We start from the raw sequence: 14,066 nt of genomic DNA, 5'->3' as shown, positions 1-14,066 counted from the left end.
AGCGTGCAACCACAGCAAACACAGAGGTGGAAAAGTTAGTTGCTTAGTCTGTAAATGGATGGTCTGTAGCAGTCTCAATCTCTGTAGAGAGTCCATAGTTGCTCTTAAATATCAAAACCTGTTGTAGCGGCTTTTGACTAACTATATGGCTATCTTAAGACTTAATTCTAGGTCAGTTAGAATTACACCTTCTTAGCATTTAAGTGCATTTTTCTACGCCAAATTTTCTATGCCTTTTTGCACGTTGTGCAGCCTTCATAAGAGATTTATTTCTTAAGACACTAGGAGCAGAAAGCTGTTGCAAGTTGTGTCTCACTTCTTTCTTTGTAGTTTTTTTGGCCATGTCTGTTATTGCACTTCACTCTCTCACTTTGCAATGAGGCAACCATTTGTACAGTTCAGTGAAAGCCAGCACACTAAAACAGCATAGTTTAAAAAATAGATGGACTTGGTGTGAATGATTTCAGTGATCCAGTTTGCAGCAAACCCTTAGATTTTGGAAGGCAGAGAACAACAACTTAGGAGGCTTGATGCAGCAACAAAGGCTCACCTCCAATACAAGGCAATTCCAGCCTTCAATCTAATTTTGCAACTATGAATCACAAGCTGGCCAACAGAATACATAACGAAAGAGATAATTTTTGCAAGCATAGCAGATTCGTACATAATGAAACACAGGAATTTTTTATTACCTGTAAGCTGGGCTATAAATCACCTTTAAAAACTGACATAATGTATTTGAACATAAATCCACCCAAGGTCTGCAGCTAAACAACCTCTAAAATTTCTAGGGATTCACACTGCTCTCTCAGTATTTCAGGCAGGTAGATCTCATGCAGATGGCTGAGCTTATGACAGCTGACCGTTGTAATTCTAGGAAATAATAAATGATGTATAAACACAATAAGAATATGGTGAAAGTACTCAATTCCCATTGAAGGCCTACTTTGTTCTGCAATTGGATAGCTTTTCTTTACAAAATATGAGACAATTGATCACGTTCTCCTGGTTGTTTGGGAACAAACTCTTTAAAAGAATAAGGAAAAAATGCCCTAAAAGCACGCAAACAAGAAAGACAAGGGATGCAAGTATGTAGCACTAAGACATGCAGTTTACAAGAAACAGTATAATTTACTAGCTAATATATATGCTAACAGAGGAATATGCACATGGCTTGTTGGTGCTGTAGGTGCTACTGAATAAGGCAGTTTGATGACAGATTGTAATTGGTTTTTGGTCAGCTCCTGTGGTGTGGATAGTTTGAGAAATAGCTTTGCAAGAATGTTATTTCCTTCCTATTTATGAGGAAAAGGCTTAAGAAATGTAATTTATCTAAAAGGAACAATGAAGGAAATTAATTATTGAAGAAGAGTCAAGGAAGTTTTAGGAGGAGCAGGTAGCAAAATAGACTTGCTTTGACATCTTGTGGATTGAGTCATCACATTTTGCTGATCATGCTAGTGAATAGGATAACGCTGGACAGACTCCCCCATTCAAGTAACGTAAAATGGCCCACAGTAAGAACTTATGGCATCCAAGACGAAAATGACAAGACTTGAGGCAGAACTACATACCAGAACAGTGAGAAAATCAATGCATGAAAAAGAGTGTTGTATTAGTTAATTATATGACAAAAACAAAAATAAGAAAAAAGAAATACTATTTTAAAAATCCACACACTATGTAAAACTGCTCAGCTTTTAAAAAAAATTTGAAAAGTTCCTTAGGAGAATTAAACTGTATCTTGGAACGAAGGCAAGATTTGGTGGTCAGTTTCTTTAGCATGAAGACCGGAATACACCTTTCTAAACACTGTAATTCTTTAAAACGCTGAAATATTTTAAAAATTGTAAAGGAAGATTTACATAGGAAAGAGTACATCCCATATTTCTATGCTAAAAGTGTACTCTGAAATTTGTTTTACACCATAAAACAGAGTTGCTCAATATCACACTTTCCTCATTTCTTCAAGTGCTTTTTTTTTTTTTTACTGATCAGCAAGTGTCTAATGGCTGCAGGCTCAGGAAAGTATTAGTATTGAGTTTGTATTGAGTTCACTTGACTGAATCAATGAAATCTGTTGCTCCCTATCAGCCCAATATGCTGTTCAAAGTCTATTAGGAATGAAAGCAAATCCCGTCTCCTGATGTGTGAGTACATCAGTAGGGCAATGCTTGCTCACCTTGGATAGGTTTGTGATGTTAATTCAAGAGAAAACCAGTCCTGCTTACTGTGGAACCTAGCTTCTGAGGTTCTTTGTACTGTCACATAGGTGTGAGGTTTCCTTCAGTTCCATTAGTTTGTATCTAGGTTGCCTATAAAGTAAGCATGTGTATAGATAACTTGATGTTCATGCTACAGTTATAGCTACAGTGACTTCCATTTACCCTTACTAACAACTTGGCAGACTATACAAAGTATATTTGTTCTTGATACATTAGCAGCAAAATGTTAGTAGTGGCTTGGCATAGTTCTGCCTACACCAAAGGCTGGACCAAGAGAAGAAGGAGCTCTGAGGAAGCAACACCTGGTACAAAAAGCTGCTATGCAAAGCATAAAGAACAGCTGCTCAGGGAGAACGGTCTGGGCCTAGCCCTTCTTGTCTAACAGAGCATGGTCTGTCACACCTCTGCTCTACGGCTATTCCCAGAGGTTGCCCAGCTGTAGAATTTAAGGAAGCATCAAAGCATCTGAAAGTCATTAATACCTCATGCCTCAGCTATATTCATAATGGAGTAGCTGGACAGCTAATTTTTTTGTCTGTCTTTCCGTTTTTCTCCTGCATTAATTACTGTTGGATGATGTCTAAATAACTAAGTGGAAAAAGTGCAGAGTCACTGGGCGCATTTGTAACCAAAATAATTAATTACCAGAATCTCCTTATTAGTAAAACTTGAAATAAACCGGGAGATTATTAGTCATAATGAAGGAAAGCGAAGGAAAAAAATAGGTGAAAGCAGTACAAATAGTTGTGGTAAATGCTTAGTGAGCCAATTAACCATGTAAGACAGGGTATATTGCTTTTCCCCAACCTTATCCAGAAGAAACTAGGCTAAGGTTGTTACTTTAACAACTGAGAAAGTGATTTGCTTCATAATTTCATATTTGAGTCCTTCCAGCAAGGATGAACACTGAAGAAACCAGTGAGAGACAAAGGATTTCAGAATAAATTAATGTGATTGATCCTTTCGATCAAGATTATGCAACGATAGCAAATCATTCTAACTCCTTCCACTGCTGGTTTCAAATGGTCCCTGGTCCATGCTGTCTCCCAGAGCATTCAGAGGGTTTGTCTTGAAAAGTACTGGATGATCAGGGATAAAACTAGAACAGCATGTCTTAAGCCCACATCCTGCCTTGTTCAGATCCTGCTGTGTGGTATGAGGGCATTTCTGTCTTTTTTGTCAATTTTATGTTAAGAAAATAAGACAGAGGTTTAAGTTAGAGTCATGGGAACTAGTGAATAAAGCACCAAAAAGCATGAAACCCCAACACAGATGTAGCAAAGGCTTTCCAGATGTGAAACTCTTTCTATGGATCAGTAGTTAGCTTAATTTGCATAAACTATAAGGATTATTCCAAGAAAAAAAAGAACTAAGTTTCATTTTTTTTTTTTTTTTTAAATCCATCAGTCTTTTAATATAACTAAATACAATTTACTCTGCTGAAGATTTTAATCTAGGTTTGCTTTATGGAAAAAGTAACTGTTTCTAATTCCTCTTACTTTATCTATGGTGTCATACATACTCTGGAAATGCCTTTGAAATGTACTGCAAAAGTTACGTAGCAGCTTCTGAGACTGGAACTTTTTCTTAGCTAGTTTTTCTAACTATCAGCTATACTTCCACATCAAAAACAAAACGATACCAAAGTTTTGCCTGCAACTGTAATACATATGTCTTTACAGTTGTTAGTATGGCTTTTGGTGGTGTTTGTGTTTCTATACTCAATGAATACAAAGATGTTATAATTATGAAATAAACAAGAGAGTCTGGCAAAGCAGATTATAATAACAAAAAGAGAATAAACAGAAATCTTACCCACATCCTAGGCTCGCTACAAAACTCCAGGGAAGGGATCTCCAGAAGAGATCCTTTCCCACTGGTAGCCAACTCTTAAATGGGTCTAGGAGAGGTGGAGCCAGGCTCCACCCCTTCCAGCAGCACAGGTGAATTGCCTTCACCTGTGCTCCTGTGGCTGACTCATTGCTCACCTCAGGTGATCAACCAGAGGTTCAGGCCATGATACAGCAGTTCCCATACAGTGTTTTATATTCTTATGACATATGACACACATGCCTTGATAATGACAAAATTATATCCAATAAAATTAAACATCATAGAAACTTCCATGTTTTGCCAGATCAGGCATGAATGCGAGATAGAATCAGGCTAAACATACACTTGTGCAGAAACAAAAATAGTTTTTTTGGATGAGAAGTCTTATTCCACTCAAAGAGCTAGTAAAATCCATGCTGCCAAAATAAGCCCCTGCCATTCTGAACATTTTGGAATTTCATCACTTTGAGACCCTCCCGTGGTAACTACAGGAGCAATATCTTTTTAATATAGACATTATCTTTGTTCAATAAACAGTGCTCTGCTTAAATAAATTCACATATAAAGTCCTGACAAAAATCTTAGTCTTTTTGCAACACGAAAAGACACTTATTTCAGGATGACACTGTAAATTAGGCATCCTAACTTGAGAAAAGAGTGGTCTGTTTATTTCTTTCCTTTCCTTTCAACAGATGATTTGACTACTGTTCTCAAATTCTGGGCCTGTATTTTGGTATGCATTAAAATCCCTGGTTACTTTCCATTTTACCTTTCAATTCTGTTTACATGTGGCCACTGAGGGATGGTGTACATTGCTAGAACTTTGGTGGTTTTTTTATTTTAAATGAAATATCTTCTCTTAGGCATAATTACAGCACCAGGTGCAATTGAATACACTTTAAATTGGACTTGAAATTAATACCAGGTAATGGAACTAAAAGAGGCTAGTTAGAGAGCCTTTCACATAAATCCTTTTAGAGTTGGATTTAACAAACTTAAATTTACATAGTTAGCGTAAGTATGTGACTGCAATGGTAACCTGCAGGAATAACTCCTTGCAGATTTATAGTGTGTTTGGAAATTATATCTATCACTTGAGTGGTAGAGAGAACTGGTTTTCAATTCTCTGTTTAATTGTAGCACTCACTAATTAAGCAACAATTTTATGCAGCTTAGAAACTTAAATATTATTAAAATGATGTGGTGAAAAATTTCCTGAAGCTAAAACTTATTTTACAGTAATATAATCTGATTAGTTAAATGTGTTTTATTATTCTTACCATGTAATTTCAATTAATTTCAAAAAATACAACTGAGATAAGGCTTCAGGTGAGTTAATCCTTGCAATGACATCACCTGATTCTTTCCTAAAACATCATGGAGAAGATTTACTACTAGACATAATTAACACAAAATTAAATTGAAGATGGTGGTACAGCAATCATGTGAAACAAGTGATTATACATCAGTTCTGTGGTATTTACCATATGCCAAAGAATCACCATTTGATTTGTTACCACTTCTTGATATTTGCAAAAAAAAAAAAAAATTTAAAATATTTACATTTACATGAGCATTTGCAAAAATGATGAGAATACCTAAATTTGATGACTAGATGCCATAAAATATTTCAAAATCTACAAGATAATGGAAATACTTTTAATGAGATGTATGGTGTCTTTGAGTTTATAGACAATAAATGATGTAGTAACTTAGGCTGGCCATACTACTACATCTGTATAGAGTAATTCCCACAGGCATCACTTGCTATTCTAGAAGCCATTCAGTTCATGAATCAACAACTCTTAAGAAGAAAAAAAAAAGCCTGTGCTGCTGCAGCCATATACCACTGCACTACTCAGGACAGTTTCACATCAGGAAAACACTTCATCCCCAGGCATGACTAATCCAAGGTGTGCTTTTTGGTGTTTCTCACCTGAGTTTTCAGCATGTCAGAGGAATGTAATTAAGCAAGACTTCTCATCCAGCATCAAAGAGCCCTTTCTTTTCCCTAAGGACTTGTGAAATTGACCTTTTATTCTAATAAGACAAGAGTTTTAAGTGTGGATGTAAATCCCAAAAATATAAACAGCATAATTCAGTACTGGCTTTGTGGAGTAAACAGAGTTCATGTTCCAGGTGATCTGGGTCTGAAAGCATTTCTTGATCTTTAGCTTTAACTGATGCTAGAAGGGAAAAGTTATTTTGTTGAACTTTCTTAAATGCTTTAAGATCTTCATATTAAAGATGTTCTAAAATTGTCCAGCTCTCACATTCATCTTCAACAACTCTAAAACAACTCAGAATCTCAAGTCCTACTTTCAAATGGGAGCACAATATGATCTGAAGGATGTTTTGAATGTTGTCTAGTAACTCAGAGAGCTAAATAAAAGCCTAGCAATTTTTCAGACATTACTAGCTATCTTCCGTAACTCTGTGCTTTGTACAGATTTTATTACCCACAGATAACCTCTACAGCAGATCATTGTCCAATAACAGGTGTCATAACAGAAAGCTTGTTTTTCATCTTCATGTGCCTAAATAACTACAAAAATGTAGCCAACGGTTAATCTTAAAATTTGCTTCTGGGCCTCTGTTCAGAACAGTGTTTTCAGACACTGAAAAATAAAGCTGGTCATTTGATTCCCAAATCACCGGTCACATCCATGTTTTGGAAACAGTGACCTAATGATTACTTGTCAGTATCACTTAGGTTGCAGTGAACTAGCTTATGTTTCATATGAATCAACACAACCCAGTCAGAACAAAATTAAGGCCAGAAATAACTTGATTAATTAGCTATCACCTTTCTCTGTTATAATTACTGTAGTCAAAAAAAAAGGGAAGGAAGAGCAAATTGTTCCTGTTTTGTTTGATTTAAAAGCTGTTTTTAGCCAAGGACTCTCTCAGTGTTCAATACAATAAGAAACCACAATTTGAGCTGGATAACATAAAATTAAAGTACTGTGTAATCAATAACTAACTCTATACAGAAGCAATTTAATTAGGATCAAACACACTATACTAACCAAAATACAGTATATGTCAGTTTGCAGTCTGCATGATGGTGCCCAAATTGTAATATGCTCATGTTTTAGTTTAAAATAAAATTCAAGTGAATTTGCTGAAGGTAGAAAATTCATAATTCTTCTGTTGTATTTTATACTGCGACAACAGATCTCAATCATGAAACACTGTTTCTCCCAGTATTTTTGCTTGCAAGTTGGGATTTTACAGTTTGGAAGGATGAAAAAGCAAGCGATAAAAAAATGCTGGAGAACAGCCCTGTGGAAAAGGCCCTGGGGTCTTGTCAGACTGTAAGTTGAATGTGAACCAGCAGTATGCTCTGGCAGCAGAGAGAGGTGGCAGCATCCTGAGCTGTATCAAAAGGAATAGGGCCAGCAAATTGAAGGAAGAGATCATCCCCATCAGTGCTTGTTAAAACATATCTGCAATCCTGAGTCCAGTTTGGGGATCTCCCTAAAATAAGAAAGTCATCATTAAAAGGGAACAAGTTCAGGGCCAAAATGCTGGTCAGCATCTGAGTGTCTTAACTAGTGAACTGAGGCTACGTGAGTCCAGACTGAGGAGAGCTACAGGGACCTCTCAGCAACCCCAGAACCTTGCAGGAAGGTACAAAATTGGAACCAGCTCTCTGTGCATATAAAGAGGACCAGAGACAACAGGCACAAACTGAAACCAGAAAGGATCACATCAGACTTAAAGTAAACCTTCATGTCAGCAATGGAGCAGGCTCTACCCTTGGAGGTTTTCAATACCAGATTGGAGAAGGTCCTGAGCAGCCTGATTCCCACCTCACAACTGATCCTGTGGTCAGGTTGGATGATGGACATCCAAAGGTCCCTTTCAAAAGATTTGCCCTGAGTTGTCCCTTGTTCATCTGTATTTAAGTAATAGGTAATGAAGTGTTATGACATTCTTACAGGCTATCGATGTAATGAAACTTGTATTCATGAATAAACATGAATAAGTCTCCAGCATCAATACTGTGGTTGTTTTTTTTTTCTTTTTTCTAATTACATAATTTCTAGGAAAAATAACCCACCATGACAAGGAATGTGTGCATTCAATGTATACACTGAATTGGACAGCAAAAGGACAGCTAAAAGATTTAGCACAGTGGCTGACTGCAGTGATCACTCAGCTAGTGATCACTCACTACCTTTCTTTATTCTTAGTGAGGAAACATCTTGATTAGAATAAGATAATTATATGATTGATCTTTAAAAATAAACACATGCAAAAAACCTGGGAAAATGATAAAGAAATTAACAGGAATATAAGGCCACTGCTGGTTCCCCCTTGAAGTACCATAATGCCACCTGAGCCTACACTGCACTCCTTATGATTCAAGAAAATAATATGTAGCAGACAACCCTGAGGAGTTTTAGGGCCCACACTGTTTCCATTGCCTTTAGCATGGTTTAAAATGACTTTTATAGAGAAGACCTGTTCCCAGATCTATAATTACCTCCAAAACAAGATAGAAATTGCCATGACACCTTAAGATTAATGAGTTTTTGGTTTCTTGGACATTTGGTACATGCATTTTAAAGTTTATGTGTTTATATCCACATGCACACCCTATGCATGATTTAAAAGTAAAGTAATTGATTCAGCATAACAACTATAGTAGCAGGCAACTAATAAACCACTAAAAATCAGCTTCAAAAGTTCGTGACACCTGCTATTTTGCTATAAATAGAAAAATAAAGAAAATCCAACAACTAAACTTGATGAAGAATCTGAGAAGGAAATGCCAACTTTCCGTATGCATTAGTATCATTAACCTTTTTCTAGTAATGAAATAAGGGACAGTGGAGTAGAAATATACCTATCAGCATTTGGCATTTACAGTTTGGCAGACATCCATGCATATTCTGGCAGGATTTCTGTAGCTGTTTTTCAGTATGACAGATTGAAGCATGAAAGCTCACCTGACATTTTTATTTAGAAACCAAACATTCAGCTAGAACAATTGATATAACTGTTTCAACATCAACAGTAAAAGAATAATCATAGAATCATAGAATCACTTAGCTGAGAACAGGTACTTTATATTAAGGTCTCAGAAAAACAGTAATTAATAAAAAATTGTTCTACTAAAACCAGATACAATACTTACAAAAAGGAAAAACATACTTTTGCACAATTTATTCTAAGAATATTGGCTGGAGATATTGTAAATTAGCCAGAAGACTAATAACTATGACAGCTGACTTGTGTTTCTCTCCTCTTTATATGAAAACTGGTATCCCATGGCCAATAAGTTTGATCTGGGTTTGAAATAAGTTATGTAAAGGTGGACCTTAATGAATTTGTGAAAACAGCATCCAGTGGGTGCTGCTGATAACAGAATTTTGTGCACCTTGGGAAAAAAATAACACAACAATACTGTTAAAAACTTCATCTGTGTATAGGAGGAGACATAAATATAAAATAAAATTGTGCTCTTAATCACAGCCAGCTGTGAGTAAAATCAGTCTCATAGTTCATAAACTAGTTTATATAATAATCTCATAGTTTATAAAGTAGTTTATAAAATCTAGTTGAGATTTTAGCTTTTTCCTTTTTCATTAGAGCTTTAGTTAAATTAAATATCTCTACTAGTGTGCCAAACAGTTGGTCCTTTATGCACTTTGTTTACTGACAGTGAACGTGTTGCTACTGAATTTCCCTGGTCTTCCTGCTGTGAGTTCTCACAGACAGGCCTGAACCGTCTTGTCATCACTCCATCACGCTATGCTCTGCAGCTCCGCTCACTATGTGGTCAACACCAAGTGTCCTCTGCTGCCTGACACCAGCAGTTAGAGTCTGCCAGAGGAAACACCCTGCAGTTAAAGGCCCTTTTATCGTCTGTGTATTTTTCTTCCTTGCAAATCAAAGGGAAATGAGCACCAAAAGACACCGGATCTATATTAAAGAGGATCGTTACCAGAAATTTAAAGGGGATGCAGAAAAATAAATGAACCTTGTTCATTGATAGGCCCATATTAAAACACTAGCGCCAATAAACTTTCAAACTCTTCACATTGGACAGAGATTTCATATGGCTGCCATCTTTGGTGATGATTAATACTTTGTCCTCTTGCTTACTTGTTGACCATGGAATGGGCTGTCAAATCTGTTCTAACTAACCTCAAAGATCGATACTTTTATTTTTGTCAAGGTAGGCCTCTCTGCACTAGAAGTGCAGAGGTGAAGGATCCACATGGTGATTTTCACCTGAACAATCTGTGCACTTTTTCCAGAATACATCTTAAAAGAAAGAGTGAGTACATTGGTAGGATCAGTTAAACGCCTAATAGTGTCTTGCTGTTCTGCTGCAAACTTTTTACTGCTAGAAATGAGTAGCGTCAATTGCACTTTTATGAAATTTACATATTCTGCATTCTTACACTGATCCAATTTTATATTTATGAGCTAAAACTCAATGACTTTAAGGAGCTTATTTTGTTTTAATATGCGAAAAATCTAGTCCACCAGAATACCGCAGGGCACTTGTTTTATTCGCAGGAAAAATTTGTTATAATACTGAATATTATGAACCTATGGTGTTAATGTTTATGTAGGGCTAGACTAAACCTTCTGCCTTGTTTATGTGATAGCACATAGCTTTACCACCTCAAGAGAAATAAGCTGTGTTCAGTCTCTAACCAGATGTGTATATTCATCCTTTTCCTCCTGCTGGCTCTGTTAGAACAGTAATGTTTGTAAGTCACAACAGAGTTCATTATTCTCTTCAAATATTTGAGGATAAATTGGGAAATCATGAAGTAGATCCACAAAGAGACACAGACAAGGCAATATGTATAGTCAGTTCATGTATAGTCAGTTCACCTTTGGTAACATGGCTCCAGAAAATGAATTTAGCCTTGAATAGGGCCTCACAATGGTAATTTGTTGTAAATGAATATTGATATCTGTTGCAGGATTCATCCTGACTGTCCAGCTACTGTAGAACCAACAGACACCATTCATATGGTTTAAAGTGTGAATCACATCAGTGACACAAATGCTGATATTCAGCCAGGTGAACCAAGGGTTTCTATAATGATTATTTTTATAGGCTACAAATCAAGCCAAGACCACTACCACTGACACAGACACCCTAACTATAAACAGATGCAATGAAACCTCCCTCTCTCAAATTTCATCATAGCTCATGAACAGAATTTGAGAATAAAAATTACAACAGTGATTTGTGAACAAGGTAAGCAAAGGTAGGAATACATAAATTATCCAAAATAAAGAGATGCATCAGAAGGAAACAGTGTTTTGAACCTCGTTGCTGCCCCACAACTTTGGTTTAGGTGCTAATAGTCCTAGCCCTGAGTCATCTTTTGGCTTGAGCCATCATTTTCCCTGACTGTGCTTGTTGCTTGATCTTCTACTTTAACAGAGTTGTTTTGAAAGACTGATTTTTTTTCCACCATTGCCAGAGTTGTTATAATGTTGATGCTTTTTTAAGAAGTCTTTCTGAAAAATATATGATGTACATCATTTGCAATGCCCTAATTCACACAACTTGAGCAATAACATCAGGCATGACTGATGTTCTGCTCAATACTGTAGTCATTTATAGATTTTTGCCAAGGGGATTCTGCAATTGCAGATTTTACTGCACTTTCCATGGGGGAAAAAAATACCAGTTAAGTCATGCAACTCTTGAATTACTAATTGACAAAAGTAGCAAAGTTGTTGGTTTTTGAGGTTTGGTGTTTTTTTTTTTTCCACCTGAAAATTTGCATTTGATGTAGTCTAAATTTAGTGTAGGGTGAAAAATGCATAGTATTGAGGAAATACTTTATTTCAAGGATTAAAAATTACTATAAAACAGTCAATAATGTGTGAAGTAAGTTGCTTAAGCAGCTTGGTCCACTTAAGGGTCTAAGATTGGCTGCCTATTAGAAAAGCATTCAAAACCATCTGAAATTGATAGAATAGGAAGCCTTGTGAAAACAGGTATTCATTTGTATATCTAGAATTTCGGAACCAGAAACACTGAGATAGCAGCATTTTACTTCTTTGAATTTCTCATTCCAGTCCTAGATGAAACCAAACCATATTAGGTAGGAAAGAGGAAACAAATAATTCCTAACTACATTAAATCCTCAAAATCAGAGATGATGTTCAACTTGACATTTTGGATGCACTTTAAAACCAATAATAATAAAACACAATCCAATTTTGTTACCTTTGAGGTCTTTGCATTGTCAATAGTGAAATAAACCAGCCTTTTCTTTTTGTTCTGCAATTTCCTTTAGTTAGTTTGTAATAATATAAACTAAAAAGAGTTCAAGTGCTCATGTTTTCAAATATCAAAAAAAGTACTTGTTTTGTTCTCTTACAGGAGAAATGCAAATACGTCACTATTTTGTGAATGTCTTCACACCTTACTTATGGCTTGGTCTTTTGTGAGTTCTGTGTAATGTCATTTATCTGGTGAACTACAAGCAGCAGTGATCAAAGACCATTTAGATCACAAAACATGAGAAATGAACATTTGAGTCTTGATCCGATTGCATTTGACAAAAATAGTATAAGAGCTACCACCAGACATGTGATTTCAGTCGATAAATCTGATCTAAATAATTACTTCTCTAATGCATGCTCAGTATTTCCAAAAAACATCATAACCTCATAACTCCTGATCTGCAAAGAGTCAGGAAAATCCAAAACTGATTTAAAAAAAAAAAAACAAAACCACACACAGTTACATTTCCATTCAAAGTCCAGTTTGTGCTCAAGTACAGGGAAATGTCAGCAAGCTGACTCCATATGACATTATGTTCTATTTGTTTGCAATGCTCAGTATAACAAAAACATTTTATCAGTGAGGTAAAAATATAATACCATCTGTGAAATCTACATAGAAAATGATTCTTAAACATTGATCATGGTTTCAGAACTATTTATGAAATTCAACAGCTAAATCAGCAGCTTCCCAATCAGACAGCTCCATAGCTTTTACAGTGAAATTGTCTCCAAAACTTTTTTTAACTTATTCCTTCCATTTTATAAGCCAAATAAAATAAATTACATGAACCAGGATAACACAAGAAAACATAATCAACAAAAATAATAGATAACCCCAGAATGTTGGGTGGTATTTGAATATTTTGAGGTAATGCTGAGACTCCAATTGCAAATCATCAATTAAAACACATGGTGAAGAAACCAACAGAAGCTACAGAGGTCCATAGAAGCTGGAGCATTCTTGAGTGTCCATCACAACACCACATCCATTCAAAAATGCCAGCTTTTATTTTTCACTAAGCTCGCTAATATATTTCACATATCAAGTACAGTGTTCACAGAATAAATATAACATACAAGAATAGAAAACTGGCCTTTTAATACTGTGAAAAATTTTGCCAAAATAAAAATTCCTATCTCCAGTGAAGTACTTCAGAAAAACAGAATTTCATGCCATACTTACAGACAGATAGCAAAGTTCAAACTAAATCATCCAATCCCACTAACTTGAACCAACATATTAGCATCTGTGTTTGCTAATCAAGACACCAAATAAGTCAGAATAGCATCTATAATATGAATGACATGTAAGGTATAGCTGCAATTCAATAAGGTGCTTTGCAAGATAACATCAAACACAGATGATATCTCTGTGATATTTCACACAAGTCTGAACACTTTTCAGAAAGAGAAATGCCCCACTCAGGAAACAATAAATAACACACATCTAACAGATCTCTAAACCTGTACATTCAAAATCCCATGGATGAAGACATTATTTTCCCAGCTAGTTAAAAAATGATATATTTCAGAAAGCAAATACAAGGATATTAAGAAATAATTTACTCACCAGCCTTCTCCTTTTCTGAGATAACTGGCATAGCCTGGAGAGAAAAAAGAAGAAAAAAAAGAAAAAAAAAAGCCACTGTTAAAAAAAAAATAAGGAATTTAGGGAAAACATTATAAAATATTAATGTAGAATTTATGTGTCCAGAAAGTCTGAAAAGA

The 14,066-nt window shown here is 35.7% G+C and overlaps 1 protein-coding gene across 5 annotated transcripts in view; it reads right to left on the bottom strand.

Moving 5' to 3' along the window:
• The window catches only part of DLC1 (DLC1 Rho GTPase activating protein), a 310,261-nt gene that overhangs the window by 110,575 nt on the left and 185,620 nt on the right, over positions 1-14,066 (bottom strand). For all 5 annotated transcript variants that reach the window (XM_048941137.1, XM_048941134.1, XM_048941133.1 and 2 more), the window contains one exon: positions 13,909-13,942. In XM_048941137.1, the coding sequence (XP_048797094.1) occupies positions 13,909-13,942 (34 nt within the window). The remainder of the gene's footprint in view (positions 1-13,908; positions 13,943-14,066) is intronic.

The sequence above is a fragment of the Lagopus muta genome, chromosome 4 (assembly GCF_023343835.1).
Source record: "Lagopus muta isolate bLagMut1 chromosome 4, bLagMut1 primary, whole genome shotgun sequence".
Taxonomy (NCBI): Eukaryota; Metazoa; Chordata; class Aves; order Galliformes; family Phasianidae; genus Lagopus; species Lagopus muta.
Note: the sequence above shows the minus strand (reverse complement) of the source record. Positions and strands in the feature narration are given on the sequence as shown.